General features: G+C 42.4%; 1 protein-coding gene across 1 annotated transcript in view; it reads right to left on the bottom strand.

Annotated features, from left to right (window-relative positions):
- Positions 1-841: 841 nt before the first annotated feature.
- The window catches only part of HEPHL1 (hephaestin like 1), a 31,286-nt gene continuing 11,757 nt past the window's right edge, over positions 842-20,370 (bottom strand). The window contains exons 5-20 of the mRNA XM_077790864.1: positions 19,631-19,885; positions 18,745-18,913; positions 17,929-18,065; positions 17,639-17,770; positions 14,952-15,163; positions 14,393-14,543; positions 13,078-13,290; positions 10,330-10,543; positions 8,595-8,734; positions 8,016-8,156; positions 4,840-4,946; positions 4,131-4,353; positions 3,251-3,390; positions 2,506-2,665; positions 1,123-1,203; positions 842-1,044 (exon numbers count right to left, since the gene is read on the bottom strand). Of these exons, the coding sequence (XP_077646990.1) occupies positions 842-1,044; positions 1,123-1,203; positions 2,506-2,665; positions 3,251-3,390; positions 4,131-4,353; positions 4,840-4,946; positions 8,016-8,156; positions 8,595-8,734; positions 10,330-10,543; positions 13,078-13,290; positions 14,393-14,543; positions 14,952-15,163; positions 17,639-17,770; positions 17,929-18,065; positions 18,745-18,913; positions 19,631-19,885 (2,678 nt within the window). The remainder of the gene's footprint in view (positions 1,045-1,122; positions 1,204-2,505; positions 2,666-3,250; positions 3,391-4,130; positions 4,354-4,839; positions 4,947-8,015; positions 8,157-8,594; positions 8,735-10,329; positions 10,544-13,077; positions 13,291-14,392; positions 14,544-14,951; positions 15,164-17,638; positions 17,771-17,928; positions 18,066-18,744; positions 18,914-19,630; positions 19,886-20,370) is intronic.

The following is a 20,370-nucleotide window of genomic DNA, read 5'->3' as shown; positions in this document are numbered from 1 at the left end:
GCTATAAACATTCAAGTATCACTATACATGTCCTGATTCTGTCTGTCTGCCTCACAGAGCACAAAGATCATCCTCCTGATGGCTTCATTACAGGTAGGGAGAGAGGTGTTGCTCAGTGCAAAGAAGAGGTACAGAATCAGGACCGTAACAAGCAGCATTTACAAAGTCAATTAATCTCTTGGAAGTTGTTCAGAGCTAGATTTTTAGAGAAAAATAAAAGCTGTTAGAAACTAACAGCAGGGGCTCTGCTGAACTCATTGGGTGCTAAAATTTATTTGTAGGTCTTCAGAAATCTGTTCCCAGTGTAAAGTTTCCTCATTTAACAGGGAAAAAAAAGAGACAATAACTTGAATGGTGGTGAATTCATTGAGCCAGACTTTGGGAAACTGCAGGGACTTGGAGATTGGCACCTGCTTCTTCAGAAGCTGACAACTTAAGCCAGTTCCTGGTGGTGTTTATTTCCTAGGGTGAACCCCATGTTTCTGCACATGGATGCCGTTCTGCCTGCTCTGTACTCCTATGAAACCCCAGTGAATGCCAAGAGGTGTGCTGCTCTGCTCAGCTGCCAGATTGGATCTTGGACAGAGCTCATCTGAGCCCAGGGGAGTGGAAATGGTGATGGGTGGTACCTGGCTCTCAGAGCTGAGCCCTACAGCTCATGTTCACTCTTGTGACCACTGGCCATGTGGTAGGGCTGTCAGCATATGCCCTGCTCCAGTTTGATTAGCAGCATGGTGGCTGGCAGTATTAAATTAATGGTCAGAATCAATATCTTGGAGGTTTTATGGTTCTATGTTATGAAATCCAGTGAGTCCCTGTGAACAATATTAAAAGTGGGGATTTACAGGGAATCTGCCAGAAGTGCACTTTTATCATCCAGAGCTGTGTAATGGATTCTGTTTCCTTGGTGGGTGATGAAGCAGAAGAAGATTAATGCTGTTGACAGTAGAACAAGTCCAATGCAAAAAAAAGCTGCGAGTATCAGGCTGGCTTCTCCAGAACTCAAAGTTTTGCCAAAAAAATTGCCCACTTTGTTGTTGTAATCTGTTAAAAGAGAGTCACTAATGAGAAATCTACACATGAATCTGAAGAGTTTTAAATGGCATTTTAAAAAATCCTTACCCTTTGCATTGGTTTCATTTGTTGCAGTAGTTTTATTGTATGTTCCAGTTGTGTGCCCTCCTTCTGAAGGAACTTCCCACTCTTGTCTCTCTTCTCAGGGTGAAAAAAAATTCATAGTTATGTTAGAAGCCTTAATAAATATTTTTTTCTCTTTTGAAAAATTTAGTTCGTTATTTCTACCTTGTTGATCTGAACAGAAATTGTGATTATTATCATCACAACTGTTCCTCTGGGCAGCTCCATGGGCAACATTTCCCTTCTCTGCAGGCATCTCTGTTACTCCACTACTTACTGTAGTGATGGGGCAAGGAGTAACTTTTAAACTGAAAGAGGGTAGATTTTGGGTGGAATATAAAGAGCACACTTTTTATGATGAGAGTGGTGAGGCATTGTCACAGGTTTCCCAGAGAAGGTGTGGATGCCTCATCCCTGCAAGTGTGCGAGGCCAGGCTGGATGGAGCCTTGAACAACCTAGTCTGGTGGAAGGTGTCCCTGTCCATGGTAGGGCTATTGGAACAAGATGATCTTTAAGGTCCCTTCCAACCCAAACCATTCCATGATTCAGTTCTGCATTTGTTTGTCTATTTGAAATCTCACAGCCCACATGAATATATGGAATCAAACAAATTCATGATATCCAAGGAAGGAGAATTTGGCTACATTTTGGCATCTACATTTGTCATCGTGTTGCTACAGGGTTATAGGTATGAGGTGTGCCTACTGGCACAAGTTTCAATTCTTGTAGAGGAGTGTGGCCAGCACAGTGGGGACCTTTGTGGGAGATGCTAGATCCAGATGTTTAGTGAAGTAATGTGATGTGGAGAGGCTCACAAAATGCTTTCGGCTTCACTCTCATGTGTTGAAAGAGACAAGCACCACTCAAAAATTTGCCAACTTTTCTCAGTCAAGAGATCACCTATTTCTTGGACAAGATGAACAACCATTTTCTGGAGCCCCTTTTATCCCAGCTGGTGTCTGCCTGTGCAGGGAGGAGCCCAAACAGCTCTGCAAGTCACCAGGGGTCACAGGAAGGAACCAGCACCATGCCAGACTGTAGGCCCTCCCACACAGTGTGGCAAAGGCTGAAAAACGGCTTTGCAGATGTTTTATGTGCTACCTTTAGATGACAAATGGTCCCTAGCTTGCCACTGTCTCAGAAGGGCACTTGTGAAGCACCAACTGCTTTCAAGTCGCAGCAAAGTGCACCAAAGATTGCCATGCCATTAGGGATGTTTGTCCTGTCTCTTATCACTGCTAGCTGGCCATGGCAGTGCAGGTGCTTCCCATCAGTGCCCAGGTGAGCTCTTTTCCTTTCATCCCTGCCTTCTATCCAATTGTGCTGCAGCACCACCTCTGAGTCCTAGGATGTTTCTGATACTGTACCTGACTTATTGATGGTGTAGGTTGTCTCCATGCCAGCATGGATGTGATCAGCCACGTGACAGTGCAAAAGCCATGTTCCAGGGTTTTCTGCTACGAGTTCAACTGTCTGGAAAGTCCCAGGGAAAAGGTCATATACATCTCCTCTGTGGTCCTTATCTGTCTGTGGCAAAGCAAAACCAGAATTGTGAGAGCCATGCCTCAAATACTCCCCCATGGGCACTGAAATATTCCAGTTAGACTTCCAGCTCCTTTAGGCAGATCAAATGCTTCTTGTACATTTCTAGTGAGCATCATCCAGAGAAACTGAGGTCTGTGGACACCTCTTATTTAATCCATTATACAACAACAGCAGACCCCTCCTTATGACTCCAGCTGTTGGTTAAGCAAAGATGTTTCTTTGTAAGAGATTTTTCAGGTAGTGAGTGGCAAACTGTCACAGCATAAAACCATACTTTAACTTGGTATAACTCTAATTTCCTCCCTGTGTCTTCCCTTGCACCTATGGGTAATCACATATTTTAACCCACCTAAACATGTCCTCTACTAGGGTAATACAAGCTTTGCAAGTATCTCATTCATTTTGTATTTCCTTCAAATACAAAACCCACCAACCTCAGCATCAGCCCAGGGCTCTGTGCCTAAGTGACAAAACCAGACTGGAAATACAGATTTTGTTTCTTTCTTTGTTTTTCTCATAAATTTCCCATAACACTATAAAAGTTTTACTTTAATTGATTTTACCAACCTTGAAGATGAAGGTCTGTGCATGGAAGTGAACTGTGTGGATATCCACTTCATTGCCCATTCCTATCAAATACCAGTTTGTCCTGTCACCTTCATTCATCGTTAGACCCAAGAGACTGTTGTAAATCTTCCCATTGATTGCTGGAAGAATGACAAAATAGGAATTATTAATAATTTGCCACAGTATGGGTGATTATAACCTCTATGTCAGGCACCCTTTGCACTTTGAGGGGAGAAGGAGCGCTCAGGCAGAGAGGGGACAGGCATGTGTGGTCAGGACAAGTGCTGTCTCTAGTGACCACTGCCACTGCAGGGAGACAGTCATGCTTTTGTTTCAGTTTCCAATTTGTGTAAGTATACATCAGCAAACATTTTTCTGTCTTAGAGAGCATCAAGCTGTTTTTTTACTGGTTGATATTGAACTCCTGAGCAAACTGGATTTATGCTGAGAAGGTACATGGAAAAAGAGGGAATAGAATTGTTGCCTAAAATGGGTATCAGCTGTAGAAAGAAAAGATTGCTTTGCCAGGGCTGTGTGTCCCCATCCAGACTATTCAGCCTGGCTCCTGGACTGGCTGCAAATATAGCCACAGTTTTAAAATATCATCGTTATGCTCCTAAAAAACAAGCCTTGGAGGAATACAGCTCCCAAATGACAAGGGAATCTTGGCAGGGCAGCCTCTTCCCAAAAGTATAAAAGTAAACTATCTTGTTAGAAAAATATCTTGGCTGGACCTTGTGAAATCTTTTTGTTTCCAGCATTGCAGTTTATGACATTGTCACATGGCTGAGTAACTGCAGGCTGAGTCCAATGTCTTCCTAAAAGGGCTGTGAAAAAGAAACCTCTTTCCTCTTGGCTGCTGCTGCTGAGTCCTACATACCATGCTTGCTGTTGCCTTCTTCGAAGTTCTTAGTGGAATTAAAATCATCAGGATTCTTATGAAGGTATGTTTCAATATTTTCTTTCAAATACCAGGATTCATTTTCATCAAACACCATAAACAGAAGAGTAAATTCACGATCAATGTCTTTTCTTAGACCTCTTTCATCTAAAGTTCCTTTTCTGCAAACTACAAGAGGCCCAATCAGACCACTGTATGTGTCCTGAAATGAAATAAATATGTTACAGATTTTCAGTTCCTCCAATTATGAAATAGATACAGATTAACTGAAGAATAAATTGCTTTTTCCTATCAGATGAGATAAAAAATGAGACTAATTAAAAACTTCTTTCTCCGCGTGTCTCTCTGGTAATTTACCAAAGCAATGACATCCAGTGGTCCCTTTCAACCTTACTTGTTCTGTGTTTCTGTGGTTTTGTGTAATGTTTTGTCTTTACCCCAAGTCCCTTCAACTATTCTTTAAGGAGGAAATCACACCACTGTTGCATATGCCTTGGAATTTCTGTAGATTAAATTACTCAGGCACGTGCAACTGTTAGTAAAGAGTTCAAAGCATCTAGCTGTGTAAATGGTTCCTCTAGCCTGTGGTGCTCTCCCAGCTGAGAAGGAGGATCCTTTCAGAAACATTACACAAGGCACAACGTGTTAGCCAAAGCAACACAAGCTTTCATGGCCATTTCTTGGTTACCTTAACAAAATTTGCTGTTGAATAATAAACCCAAGTGATACAATTGGGATCTGTTTTGCCAGGACCGGATCGTTCTGGGACGTTCCACCTGTAGGTATTTATTTCCCCTAAAACAGACAGAGAACAATTTTACCTTGAGCAGCTAAGTATTAGAGGCTTTGAATAGTATCTAACTGAGACCTCCTATCCTCCTCATCCAACAATTGTCTGTATCAAAACTACCTGTGGAAGCATGCAGCAATGGGATAGAGATCTGATTGTGCCTTCCAGGAGTCCAGTGAGGTTCCAGTGGTGTAAAGGCAGATTTCTCCAGAAAATAAGATCTGCAAATGATACTGATAAAAGTGGCATCCCACAGAAGGAAGTTTACAGACAGGACTCTTCATCTTTCCCCTTGGCAAAACTTGTAGTAATTAAATTATTTTGGCTGCTGATGCTTAAGGTCAGTTGAGGCATTGGGAGTCAAGCCCAGGAAATGTTTCTTGGACCTTCTCATGGAAAAGGGCAAAAAGAAGTGGCAGTTGCCACTGGGATTTTGCAGAGGGAGCTGCAGAAATGTGTCAGCTGGGGGCCCAGATAGGAGAGCTGGATATGTGCCAACCTGCTGTCTGGGAGCAGCAGGGGGTTTCTTTTCTCTTCCACATAAGACCTTGCTCCACAGCAATTACCAGATAACCTCTATCCCTTCCCATATGTCATCATGTCTTCCACATCCTCCCTGAGCAGAAATTCCCTGACCTCTGATTTTAAAAAACCTGTAACAAAAGGATGAGGAAGTTATCTGTTTGGGTGAGGCTCATTTCTCCACATTGGACACAAACATCTGTGTTCAGATGAACTGTCTATGCTGTGCTTCTTTGCTTTGCTTTTTGCTGGTACTTCAGGAAAGGGTAGGAGACCAAGATGTGGTCAACACCTTGCCCTTTTAAGTGGTGGAGAAATGTGGAACCAAGCAATCTTTGTCCCAAAAGTCTCTCAGGGTGACAACAGTCAAGAGCATCGTGGGACATGCTATGAGTCAGATGAAAACCAGGAAATCACAGGACCATGGTTTTAGTACAGCTGCAGCCCAACAGCTGCCAATAGCTGTGAATATCTAGGCAAGGAGTTTTCAAGCTGAAAGGGTTGGGAAGTGACTGAATCTAGTCTGTGTGTCACTGAGCCACTACACTGTTCATGCACCATGCAACAGTGGGTTTTAATTGTGCAGCAGTAAATACAAAAACAAGAAAGTGGTGACTCTCAAATCCCATACAATATGAGATGGGTCTCATGTGAGTATTTCTATATCATTTACTCTAACGGGATAAGCATCATGTCATGGAGACATATACCAGGGAAGTGTTTCTCATCCACCTGTATCTAACCTACATGTCATCACCTCTTTTTAGAGGGTGTGCTCTGAGAAGGGAGGCTGGTCATGGTCCTCCACCCCTTGCTTGCTTTTTCCTCCTCAGCTCAGCACGTTTGGAGGCTGTAGACAGAAAAAATCTCCACCCTATTTTAAAAAGCTGACACACTTCAGAAGGCATTGAAGACTGATCTTTGAAGTGCAAATAAGGCATAACCCCTGAAAAAATCAATAAACATGAGGAAATATTGATGTTTTTTCCCTTTTTTCCTTCTGGGTAGTTGGAAGAAAGGTCAGGAAGAGAACAAAGTTGTGGTAGATGAGAGCTGGTTTAGCATAGATATGCTATGGATATGCTCTCTGCATCCATTTACCATGCCCCCCACAGTTTCTTTAGGACCTGGCAGTGCTCTCAGAAGTACAGTTTATCATGATGCAAATCTGTCTGATGACTGATTTAGGATTTAGTAGAATTAAACAGTCTTTGGCAAGTTTGGGGTGAGCAGTCCAGCATGGCCTAGGAAGAAAGACAGGATTTCTTGATGATGCTGGTGGGGACTGAGGTGTCCAGAAAGTTTTCTTATTTTCAGGGATTTAATTTCTATGTTAACTGCTCTTTCCAAACTCCTAAGGAAAAGTCAGTCCTTAGACCTTGCTGAAGAATGCTTTTGGCTTACTCTCACAGACACCTTCTCTCATCACATTCATCCCAAGCCTGCTCCCATGTGGACACAGGAGACATGACAGTAGTGTTCCCGTTGTTACATCTCAAACGCCAGCCTAACAGTGTCAACAACATCTTGTAGCAAATAACAAAACAAGGGAATTGTATATAAATTACTTCTTTTTCTTTCCCCTTCCCCATGTATTAACCTCAGGTATACATTCATCAAACTCCAGCAGGGCAGATTCAAATATGTTGGCTCATATTTGGACATGAGTTTCTGTGTATTTGTGCTGTACTGACACAGCTGCTCACAGCAAAGAAATTGCAGCTTGCAAAGAGCTTTATTACATCAAATTTTCTTTACATTTAGTTTCACACTGAAGTTCACAAATCCCGCCAAAAAAATGCATGGGTGTTGGAAAGCAAAGGTGGGTACATTTTGGGTTGACTACAATGCCTGGATTTGGCTTCCTACTTAGAACATAAACCCAACAAAAAATTGAAGTTCAAAAAGTTAAACAGGAATTTTTCTAGATGAAAAACTATTTTCTGCTGTTTTCCTCACTAGAAACTGAGGCATATTTGGTACACTTTTCCAAACATTTTGAATGACAGCTACATTTGGCATTTTATGCATGATTCTGAATGCAAATGCCAATTATCTGTAGCTTGAGACTACAGATAATTGGCATTTTGCAGACCAAGTATTAACAAGGCAGACCTAGTATTAACAAGACAGACATAATATTAACATCTGCAATTCTTACCTCTGAATTTGAAAGTTTGTAAAACATTGTTAGAGTGTCAGTGAGCCAAATGAAACACTGGCTCACATTTCTCTTGCCATGATTATGGGCCTGCTTCTCTCTCTCTTGGAGGTAGTCTAGTGATATTACATTCCTGTTTCTACCCCTGATAGGAATGAAGGCTCATTCTCTGCCCAAACATGCCCACTTGATCAAGAACCCACATGTCTAGCAACTCAGAACTGCAGCTGAGTAAGTGTTGAGCATATTATGCCCGGGAGAACATATAGATATGGGCAAGTTTGAAAGAGAGATTATCATTAATGTGCTAAAATGGTTTTATGTACAGCCTCTGTAGCTCAAAGAAAAGAAGGGGGGGGGGGGGGGGGGGGGAAGAGAAGCGGAGCCTTACCAGGGAGGGTAATTGGTGTATCAAGCTGTTCTTCACATCCAACCTCTTCTACACCATGTGCACTTATTGAATAAGGCCTGCTGGCTTTGTTCTTAAATACGATCAGTACGGAGTCCCCGACCTCAGCACGGAGTAAGGGCCCTAAATTTGAACAGAAGATGCCAGTGTTTAATGCTGCTTTTCTGAATTCAACAAACTTTCAATAGCTTGGCCTAGAAGTAGAGCCAAGGTCTCTATCAAAACCTTTGGGCTTCTCTGTTCTTCTGGGAATATTGTCTTAATCTGTTTACAAGAGTCTCCCCCATGTTACAAGCTCTGAAGCTAAGGTGAATCCTGGAATTGCCATTATAGCACTCCTTAGGATACTCCTTATTCATGTTCAAGAATGAATTCTTTAATTTGGAAAGGATCTTTACACTCAGTAGTTTATATAAATAGTATATAAAATCACTGATATCTGGAATAGGCCCCACTGTTCCATATTTTCCATCTTAAAAAAGCTAGAAAACATCTTAGTTTTTGGAAAGCAATCCTCTCCATGACCACAGGCTTGGTCTGTGAGACATGAGAGCTACTTGCCCAGGATTTCCAAGTGTTCCTCCTCTTCTGTCCTCACTTTGCGCTGTGTGAAGTTGCCACTTGTGTATTCCCTGTAAACCACCTTCTTGTATTTTGAACCGATCAGGTCCTCTGCTTGGCTCAGAAAAACATGCCCATAGCTGCAAAATAAAAAGGCAATAAAAGCACTAAAATGTAAATAGCTGAAAGCTAGTAACTGTTGTGTTATTCATAACAGATTCAACGAGAATATATAGCTTGATCCAATGTGCTGATGGATGTGAAGGTCCTGAAAGATGCAAGAGGTTTTGAATAGCAAATAGCAAGAGTGATAATCCTTATTGTATGCACACCCTCTTCAGACAGGTAAAGCTGAGGATAAGTTGCACTCTCCAAGAATTTTGGGAAGACAAATCCTTCACCAGAGCTGGAGCGGGGTGAAGTGTGAGATGAGAGTGGTTTCAGCTACCCTCTCCAGCTGCATCGTTCACTTCAATAAAAAATACTGACTGTCCCTGGAAACCTGAGTCCTCTTATCATGATGGCTGCTTTTGCTATCTTGGCTATCAGCCACAGGAAGATGATAAACAAATCTTGACCTTCAGAAACAAATGCCATCATCTGAGAAAAGAGGGAGGCGCTTTACCCTTCCCTCTTGCTGCTTTCTACTGCGCAGGTTGGATGTTTTCCCAGCATGATGATAAAAGGAGAAATGTATTTTCCATTCTACACCTGGAAGAGGATGCTTTCCAGGTTTACCCCAGTTTGTTGCTGCTCCCATGGGATCCCAGAAGGCTGACTTGCCGGTAGAGGACACTCACAGCCCGCTGTGCAGATGAGCGCTCACCCTCTTCTGGGAGCAGCCGTCTCCTGGCAGCTCATTTCCAGGATGCCCCTGGCAGGGGAGTCGCAAGGCTGGCTCACAATAAACTAAATAAAACCAAAAAACTGCCCCAGGGATACTGCTTACTGTGTAGTGAGCTGTGTGAGCTGTGTGTGCAATAGCAGCCTTTGACAGTACTGGAGTTTGTGTTTTCTTTAAACTCACATCATCACCTGTGACTCTTTCGGTGTTTTTTTTACAGACTCCTCTTCCTCTGTACAAAGAGCATTTTCACAGATGTTTTTCTAAGGTTTAGTTTTGATATATGTTCCTTTTTGCTTTCACCTTTTTGCTTTCTTTTCCTCAGAGACCAGTCAATGCAATATGATCTGGAATGTGTATTTTTTTTCACAAGTTTTTTAGTCCTTAAAACACAGTACAGTGATTCAGTTGCAGGGTGATGTATGTTCTGATCTTTTCAGGGGATCTACGGGCTACCATGCTGCAGGAAAGCAGGATCAGCAACCCCATCATGCATTTTCATTGCCTACAGGAGCTCACATCTGGAATAGGTGCCTGACTTTCTCTTCTATGAAAACAGAAGTCTGGGATAGCAAGGCTGGGGAGAGTAAGGGAGAGGAGGGGGTTGGGGCGCATCATTGTAAGGTTGAGCCAGGGCTGGAACACAAACTTGGAAGCATTCTTGAAGTCAACAGCATTACAAGACACTCTGAAACTAAATCATTTGAAGCTGGTGCCTATGAACTAGTCTATACTGAGGGGCTGTGACTTTGCAAATACGTTTTCTAATATTATGTCTGGCAAAGACTTCCTCCTAAAAAATACAAGGTTGGCATCACTAAATGCTGCTTCAAAGTTTCCCCTCTGCTATAAGTGTGTCCTGTGCCCACAACTGTTTTTTGAGTTGGGTACCTTTCCTCATAGCTGCTGATGTTGTAAACCTTTGGTGCCGAGCTCTTATTTGAGGCATAGTCCCACTCAACCTCCTCTGCTGCAATGTAGTAGAGCCTCATGGCTCCACGCTGCTGCTGGGCTCGGGTGGTGCTGCGGCAGCTGCTGACCTCGTAGAGATGTTTCATCCCACCAACAAAGTGATCAAAAGTCCTGCAAACAACTTTGAATGTGCCTGCAAAGAAAAGCACGTGACATATAAGCAATTAAAAAACCTAACAAGTATCTTGGCATATTAGGTCCTGTGTACATCTCTGATCTGTCCTGAGGTAATCCTAATGTATGACGCTGCATGGAAAGTCAAGCAAGGGGATGTTAAAATAGAATGATAGAATATTATAGGCTGGAAAAGACCTATTATCAAGTCAAGATTATCAAGCCAACCATTAACCCAGCACTGCTAAGTCTACCACTAAACCATGTCCCTAAATGCCATCTCTACAATCTTTTAAATACGTCCAGGGACTGTGACTCCGCCACTTCCTGGGCAGCCTGCTCCAATGAACTAAAATTCTCTGATGCAACATGAGGTTAATTAGTCTTTTCCTGTCACTTGTTACTAGTGTCAAGTGGGAAACTAACACCCAGGTATTTATAGAGAGTGAGAACATTCCCTCTAAGCCTCCTTTTCTCCAGGCTAAACACCCCCAGCTCCCTCAGCTGCTCCTCACAGGACTTGTGCTCCAGAGCCTTCCTCAGCTCCATTGCCCCTCTCCGGACACGCTCCAGCCCCTCAATGTCCTTCTTGCAGTGAGGGGCCCAGAACTGAGCACAGGATTGGAGATGTGGCCTCACCAGTGCAGGGAGACAATCACTGCCCTGCTCCTGCTGGCCATTCTATTGCTGATACAGACCAGGGTGCCACTGGCCTTCTTGGTCACCTGAGCACACACTGGATCATGCTCAGCTGCTGTTGTCCAGCACCTCCAGGTCCTCTTCTGCTGAGAAGTTTCCCAGACACTCTGCCAGCAGTCTTTGGCATTGTATGGAGTTATTGTGAGCCAAGTGCAGGACCCAGCAGGATTTGACCTTGTTTTGCTCCCTAGGAAAAACCAGCCTGCTTCATCTTTCCTCAAAAATCACCGTAAATTACTTCTAACTATTTGAGTTAGATCAGCTTGCCAAGGAGACTCTGAAAAGCACTTAGATGTCTGGCAGCAGGAATAAGCTTGCCAGCGAGCCTTCACTGCCAGCAAGCCCATGCTGCAGATGTGCCATGAGGAATACAAGAAGAGGAGGAGGAAGAATTCATTGCAAAACTAAATAAAGGCATGGAGAAACAAGGGGTGTGTCAGAGATGATGGTTCCTTGTCCCTGAGCACAGAGCCACTGTACCAGCCTTCAGTACAAGAGACTCTCTGTGGAGTCCCTGAAGTTTTTCTGGTGTAATTAGGCTAATGAATGGCTCTGCAATACAGCTACAGACCCAGAATACAGAAATGCCTACTTATAACCATTTATGAACAGTTGAGATAAACTGCAACTTTCTGACCCTTTACATTCCCTCCATGAAAGACCAAGCCACCATGGGCCTTTTTTTTTGTTTGGTAGCTCTGGTGGCCAAAGATGGTAGTGATTGTGGGAGCATATTTTGAAATGTTCATAGGCAGATTTTAATATTTATACTCTCCTTCCCTCCTGACCATTTACTCAAGCAGAAGCTGACTGTGGTGTTTCCTGTACAGCTCCACCTGATAGCACTGTGTGGAGGAAAGCACTTCCACAGCTGCTTTGTATGTGAGCCAGTGATAGCACCAAAATTAGAAGCATAGCTCTGTCTAGACTAGATCTCAGTTCATTTCCTGTATTTCAGAGGCAAAAGTGATGAAAAAGAACATGTAATTAAAATAAAATCACATGCACTGATGATTGTAAATATCTGGTAATTCATTATATTTCCCTTATTGCTGGTAGAAAGTTAGCCAAAAAATAATAATCTCTTAAAATAATTGTTTTGTTGAGTCCTAGAGTGAAATTTCATGAGAGATAGTGGAAATGTTTGGGATTTATGTAAGAAAAAATTCAGTTTTCTTACAGCATCTGCAACAGAGGTCTAGCTTGGCACATACACAACTCCAATGCACATTTCTATCAGGTGCCCTGGCCATGGATGGCCCTTGGCATAGCCTTGTACAACCCAGATGACTCTGTTAATTTAAGGACAGTTGCACCAATGCAAAGCAAGGTAACGTTGTACTTTGCATTATGAAGATTATTTGGTGTCTCCAGAAAACGACTCACGCTCTCCTAGTTTGAAGTATGAATCACTGGATTACCCATGAGATTTAAAAGTTCCTTTAATGTATAAGCTTCTGAAGAAACTCCCAAAGACTGACTATTACTGAAAAGCTTTTGTTGAAGTCCTGAAGTACCTTAAATGATGCTGACTATCCACATGGCAGTGAATTAGCTTTTCTAATAAAGTCTGTTTGGAGAATTATAAAATTCTATATATAGCATCCTGTTAGCTATCTCCCTGCCTGCTGCTCTGCCCAACCCCAGGTCATTAAAGCCTTTGGTTTTTGGTGCACATGCATATTTGATTTATACACCTTCTCAGAAAAGTGATCCAGCCAGAATTCTCAGCTATGCTGGGTCTCTCTCCATGCTTTTGGCCTCCCTGTGCAGAGCAGAGCATCTCACTGTCTGATATTTTGGCTCACTGGTATCTGCAAGCGCCACACAACCAGAATCAGTTCATGAACATACCCACACGGTCTGGCTGCATTAGTGCTGTCCCTGATAAATGTGGAAACAAGGCCAGCCCATCCCTTGTTGTCCCTCTCAAGTCGATGGTGTTTCCTTGGAAATGAACCCCGTGCATGTCGTAGTGACTGCCCAGCCCAATGAGGTGCCAGGAGACCTTGTCATTCTTGCACATGGTCAGACCTGGCAGATTGCCATACAAGTAGCCATTGACAGCTGCAGGAGAAGGAAAGAAATCCTGGTTAGCAGCAGGTCCACAGAAATGTATCACAGAGCATCCTACCACCTACCTGGCCAGAGACTCATGACTCAGCAAGTCACTAAAGGGGCATTCTGTGAAGCAAAGGTAGCATTGGAGAGCACCAAATTAACACTGAAGTGCTATTCCTATAAACTCACAACTTCTACCTCTTTAGTTTCAGTCTGTAAAATCTTTCAATAGTACTTTGCAGTGATGTAGCATTCATCCTCTGACCTTTTGAGTGTACCTCCCAGACACCAGCCAAGTGTACAAATTTGGTACCTCCTTTCAGCCTGGAGAATGTGTACCCATGTCATTAAAGCTATGGAGAAGGCCATAAAGAGTCTGAGTTACAAGGGTGTTATAAGGCAAAATTCCCTAATCCTCAAATGTTCTCTGTGATCAATGTGTGAAAGAAGCTATAAAAGAACAAAACTTCAGTATGAGATCCATCTCATAGAAGAAGAATAAAATAGATAGGTCCAAAAAGCCCCAGAGTTCTCTAACAATATATATCTAAAACAAAGGTAGGTTATGTGATTTGCCCAAGTCTGTCATCCCAGGGATACCTTGGAGGAGATCCATGCTGAAGTCAGATACTTGCATCCAGAAATGATGCAGTAAAATATTTCTTACCACTCCCCTGGTCTTTGTGTCTCCTCTTCCAGAGGTAGTCACTGCCCAAATGGGAGATGACAGAGCAGGGCAGGTAGATTTTACTGCATGAGTCAGTGCCAAGGTCAGCAGTGAAATTTAAAACACTAGTGAACATTGGCTTCTTCTGCACCTGTCTCTGGCATTGTGTTTTTTTACATAACTAAGTACTGTGTCCAAAACCAATGCTCTGTTCCCTTTTTCAAGATATAGTTGGTAGATGGATGCACTCACTGCTGTTGTGACTGGGGTTTCAGTGTGCACTCCAAGGGCATCAGGATCTGGCCATAAGCTGACTGACAGCTTTCTAGCTCACTCTCCAGTGCAGTGCAGAAAGCTATGAATGATGATAAAACCTGCCGACTCATCTTCCTAATATGATTGAATAAAAGGTGCCATTAACAGACATTAGATATTTTGTACCATGCATTTTGTTGGATTCCATGAAATCAGCATCATTTTCATCCACTTTTGAAGGATCTCCAGTAAATGCTTCAATATTCTTGTTCAGATACCAGCTGTCATTCTCATCAAAGATTGAAAAGAGGAGGTAAAATTCTCTGTCTATTCCTTTCTGTAGACAAGGAAGACAGGACATAAAAAAAAAAAGTCTATTCAATAAAAATGAATAGGTTTTTATAACAAAGCTTTCTTTTCCCTGAAGCCACCTTCTTACTAAGTCTGCATAGAGACAGGAATTGGCACCTTTTCATCAGCCAGAAGGATAAATAAAGTGTCAATTATGTGGTGTGAAAAGAATTATTATTTGCATGCAAAAGACAGAAAAGCTAGGGAAGAGCCAGCATATGAGGGAATAGTGATTTTGTCTTCTCTAACCATCCCCTTAGATCAGCTTTTACCCTGAGGAGTGACATTTGTTTAATCTCTGTAAACAGAGCTGGGAACTGGGCAAAATGCCTGTCTGGGAACCCCCAGTGCAGCACCCTGCTCTTAGGGACAATCAGATGTTGATACTGAGCACCTGCGTCCCGTCATGATTCAGGCTGTTCTTCCGACAGACCAGCAAAGGTCCCACGAGGCCAGAGTTGGTGTCCTTGACAGCATCGGTGGCTGAATAGTACAGGTAGGTCAGGCACGGGGGGTCACTCTCTGTTGGACCTCCATCTTCAGGCACCCTCCATTTGTATGTGAAGGTTTCACCTGGCTTGACATGGGCTCCTGGCTTCAGGTAGCCTGTAGAGACAAAGTTGAGATGCACCAAGGTTACAGGAAGGCTTTGTCTTCCTGATTGCAAGAGTTAGATGGAAGTGAGGCATAGCTACAGATTTCTGTGGAGAAGCTCTCCCTTGCCACCACAACTTGAGCACCATCCCATAATTTGGGCAGTTATGCCATGGGAACATCTCACCCGAGTCCCGTGCCATGGGGACAACCAAGCCAATTCCCCACAGAACAAGTTTAGCTGCTCCACTCAGACACCTTCTGACGCTATGTTGGATTATCTGGATTCAATCAGACAAGATGAGCAGAGTTCATCCTGGTGCTTAAATGGCTTCCTCTAATGTTTATAACTTACCTGCCCTATCATGGAATTTATCTGTGGCACAAACTCAGACTCTGCTTTTCATTAAGTGCCAACAAATCAATTACATTAGTGAATGGAGCTGGAGCTGTGGCTTTTTAGAAATTCAAAACAAATCTGATCCTGGTAATTATTTCTTTTTTATTTTGAAGCAGTGCACAGGAGCCTTTGTCAGCATCTCCAGAGAGTGAAGGATATGTTCTTTGTTGGAGGCTACTTTTAAAGGATTTGGGCCACTGTCCGCTGCCATGCAAAGGGTGCATTTAGATTTTTTATGACACTGAAGAATTCATTATCTATATTTTCTCAGCATGCTCAGTCTCTACTACTCCAAGAAAATCTTAGAAACTTATAAACACGTGAAAATAGCAGTGTTACATCTGAGCACAACTATTTGCTGTAAACTGTATTAGAAAGCAGAGTATAGCTTCCACAGTATCCAATACTACTGGATTCATCCTGCAACAGTCCTCAGTGAGGCAAACATTGACTTGGAGTCAAAAGACCTCTGAGACTGACAGGTGTCAAATGCAACATGCCAGAGTATTTCCTGACAGCACTGAAAAAAATCCATATATCTACAGATATCTCTAGATATAAGGTATTTTTATTTACAGTATTTTCACATGAGTAAGTGGCACTTAGACAATGCATAAACTCTGAAAAATTATTTACCCTCAGCATAAACCTACAGGCTCTGCATGTATACCTGCAGGATTTCTGCATGTATACACCTGTAGATGTAATGGAAATCCCTGGCACAAGAGTTAAAAGGTGAGAAGGAGGGGAAGACAGATTATTGATGAATCTGGAGTCAGGTTTCTCTCCAAAGACCTAGAGTTGTGCCAGCTCACATCATAGCTGAATTGCAGGTTTGGGGTTGGTTTTGCTACACACTGAACTGTGCAGTGCTGAAGGGCACTATGCCAGGGACTGTTAAATGAAAGCAAAACAGCTTTCCAAGCAGGAAGCTGCACTTCCATTGAAGAGCTATCTCTGACGTGGGTGGCATTAGGATCTGTGCAGATAACTTTAAGGCTGAACTTAAGCCATTTATTTTTTTATGTTTTGCCTCCTGGTGAATTTGTTGAGTTACAAAGTCAGGAACAAGAGACAACAATTTAATAAAGCCCTTTGCATTGATTTTATTGTACGATGAGTTTTACATGTTGACCTAATTCTCTCTCAGCACAATTTTCAAAAGAGGGATTATGTCTCATGAGTTTCTTTTGATGCATTGTAGTAGAAGCAAAGCAATTTAGGCAACAAGAAAATTACATTCCTTTTTAGTGCTGAAAATGCACTTTTTCAGAGACCACAGCATTATCTCTGTAGATGCTATGAATGTGATTCATCTCACCTTAACTGGGCCATCTCAAGCTTAGCTCCTAACTCAAACTCTAGACTTCTGTGGTGGTGGAGACAGAATCACATCTCCAGAGGGTCTTCTTGTTACTGACTCTAAAAGGTGCCTACCAATTAACATGATATTTAACATTTAATAGTTATACTTAGATGATAGACCCTGTATTTGCACAAAATGAGAGGAAGAATTTCATAAATGCTCCATTTCAGCATTTATGTATTTATGAGAATTAATAAGGATTATCACTGCTTTGTGATATGTTCCAGAGAAATCAGATAAAAGCTGCCTTTGAAACTATCCTGAGAGTTAAGCAAGGGCAATGGCCAGCCTGGATTAGAGAACTGGGAGTGGTGCAGCTGAGACCATGTGGATAGCTATAGGCAAAGACTCAGCAGGGCCATCATGCCAGATCCTAAGAGTCATAATCCTTGAGCGTGTCCAGAAGTAATCCACTCCTTGAAATGGAGCAATATTAGTATAGAACTAAGAGAAATTGGATTGTACTTGTGACTTTTATTCAACATAGGCCTCAGCTAGTTTTAGATATCTTGTCTGGCACATATCCAAGGAGAAGAACCATCACATTTGCAGACTGTGGAGTCCCATTGATTGTGACATGAAGGGTAGATTCAAAGGAATCAAATCATCCTTTCTGTGCCTTGGTATCCATGAAAGGGCAATCACCCTGCAGAGCTCAGCAGCAGATTTTTGGACTCAAGTATTGTAGATATTTAAATCCAGTAGTGAAGCCAAAACTTACCATCTAAATAGGGAGCACCTTCTGACAGCTTGCTGAAGCTTACACCATGCGCCATAATGCTATAGCTTCTTCTGGCCTTGTTGGCAAAAGTAACCAGCACTGTATCTCCCACTTCAGCTTTTATAACAGGGCCTTAAAAAAGAGAGTGGAGGAAGGTATTAGAAGGATTGCTCTCCAGCACATTTCTACCAAAAGAAGAGAGAGCTGCATGCACTAAATTCCCCTCTCAGTCCAGATGGTTCAAGATTTAAACCTGATGTAATGACAGGAGGGGAACATATTCACTGTACCAAGTATTCCCAGGTGCTTCATGTCCTCTGACCAAGTCTTCTTACTGAACGTTGCATCAGTATATCCCACATAGTGAACTTTCCAGTATTGTCCTCCTATTCTGTCAGTCCCTTGTGTGAAATATGTTGCAGATTCACTGTGGAATTAGCAAATCGGACTGGTTAAATAATTGAAGGTTCAAGCAGAACACTTCATTTCAGATAAAGTTATTACTTTAGACATAGGGAAAATGGCCCCCAAGTTACTAATCTCCATACACTTTCCTAGCACATGAAGAAAGATATTACTGGTTTGAATTTGCCAACAAATGAGCATTCATTGTACATTGGACTTTTATGTTTAACCCTGATTTACTTAGGGAGACATCTATATCAACTTACCTTAGGGCAAGAACTGTGCACAATGTGTGTCTAATAATTGCTGGCTTTTCTGGGAGACACTATAATGCAATTTGTCTCCATCAGTAATATCGGGGGGGGGGGGAAATTCTGCCACTGTGGCACCTCTGAACTGCATTGATTGTACGTGTGAAAGCTGCCTGAAAAGCCTCGATGAAGAGTCATTAACTGTGCAGAACTTGGCGTGCCTCACTTTCCCCGTGGATTTAATGCAGTAAGATAAGTGCTTCCAGAAGGCACCTTGGAGCATCACAGTTATGCATCTAGTTTCCTGACAAGGCTGTTTAAATCCATTCCTCCCTGCCCCTTTCAATTAAAACTAATGACAGTACAGGACCTAGCCCATGTGAATCACTGGGGCAGTGTCACACAGACTCCTGAAACTAAAGCACAATGGGAGTTGACAAGAAATCTTACCTGCCAGTGGCGTTCAAACCCTGCCCAGTGAATTTATCATAACCGTCAGGTCCATAATTCCAGAGAACTTCTTCAGCAGCAATATAATATCTTCTCATATGACTGATTGGTGAAGAGTGAGACAGGTTTTTCTGGCAGATCTGAACATCATATAGTGCCTCCATACCACCTGGGAGAAGAAAGATATCTGCAAAATAGTATAGTCTTCCCCTGACTTCCACTGAAATACAGACTGATTATTTCTGCTGACACTATTGCTTGCCAAAATCGGGTCTGTTTTGCCTGATGCAAACCCCACTGGAATCAATGTGTAAAAATTCTCCCAAATCGTCTCTGCTATGATAACTATACATTGCCTGCAGCCATGACACCAAATTTATGATACACTCTTTTGGGGTCTTGCACCGCACAAATATCACATCACCAACAAATTCCTTTGCATAATGGTTTCTGGAAACACTGCCAAGTTTTGCCCGATTTCCATAAGTCAAAAAGCTATTAAGTGTTCAGCTGGCATGATTTTTTTTATGCATAAATACTTATCTATAACAAAAAAAAACGTGTTGAAAAATTGGTGTTCAAAGCTCCTCTCATTGCTCAGCAAAATCTCAGGTTTACCCAGGAAGCATAGTGGCAGTGCTGGGTGTAGCAGGTCTTCCTCACATGAGTTACACGGCCAAGTCACTCATATTAGCTGAAGATTTGGCCCAACATGCATCATTTCTGGTGACAAAACTCATAATCATGATGTTTATCTGCTGAAACAGTTGCAAATTGTTCCGAAGTCACACAAAAAAGTGTCAAATCCTGCTTCCTCTGGAAACATCTCCCAGTTTTCTCTTCCAAACATAACAGAGGCTGATGAGGGAGGTCTATAGCAGCGTACCTCGTAAGTGCTCATTGACCTGGCAGGTTATCAGCCACCTCCCGGGGCTGCCAGGAGTCATCTCCGCCGTGATGAACGTCGCTGGGAAGAGACCGACCACATCTGCTCTCTGGTCTCTGCTAGTGAACGTGTGGCCGTAGAAATAAGCAGCATGGATGTCTATCTCGCTTCCCATGCCAAACAAGTGCCAGGACATGGAAGTGTCAGCACACATCTCCAAGCCGGGGAGATTGCCATATATATAACCATTAATAGCTAAAAACAAAAGTATGAGACTTTATGAGAGGTGAAAGAAAAGTGCGTCTGATCCCATTTCTACGGGTGATCCTTTCCTGCTCCAGAAAATAAACTACCTGGATGTTCACACTAAATAAGGCCCTCATGGGCACTTTGATGAAGAGTAGCATTTTGAACATATGTCATACTTCTCTGTATGATCAAATGCCCCAAATTCTCTGTTTGTGTCTGTGAAAAACATCCTCGGTATATCAAGATGTTACAAAGGCCAAGTCATCACTAAAAAGCCCTGATAATGAAGTTAACTTGTTCTGCAGTTACTTAGCATGGCTGAAATCTATTTCCTCTTGTCCTACGTCATAAATATACCATTAGATGCCAGGCTCAAACAATTTAGATTTGAAAATTTTATCAGCCAAATCAGTAAAGTCAGCTCTGTCTTCCTCAGCTTCCACATCTGATAATTTTTCAGGATGCTAGGAGAATGAGACTCATATTTTGCA

This window comes from Lonchura striata, chromosome 2 (genome assembly GCF_046129695.1).
Source record: "Lonchura striata isolate bLonStr1 chromosome 2, bLonStr1.mat, whole genome shotgun sequence".
NCBI lineage: Eukaryota > Metazoa > Chordata > Aves > Passeriformes > Estrildidae > Lonchura > Lonchura striata.
The sequence above is the reverse complement of the archived record's forward strand: the minus strand, read 5'-3'. Positions and strand labels throughout refer to the sequence as shown.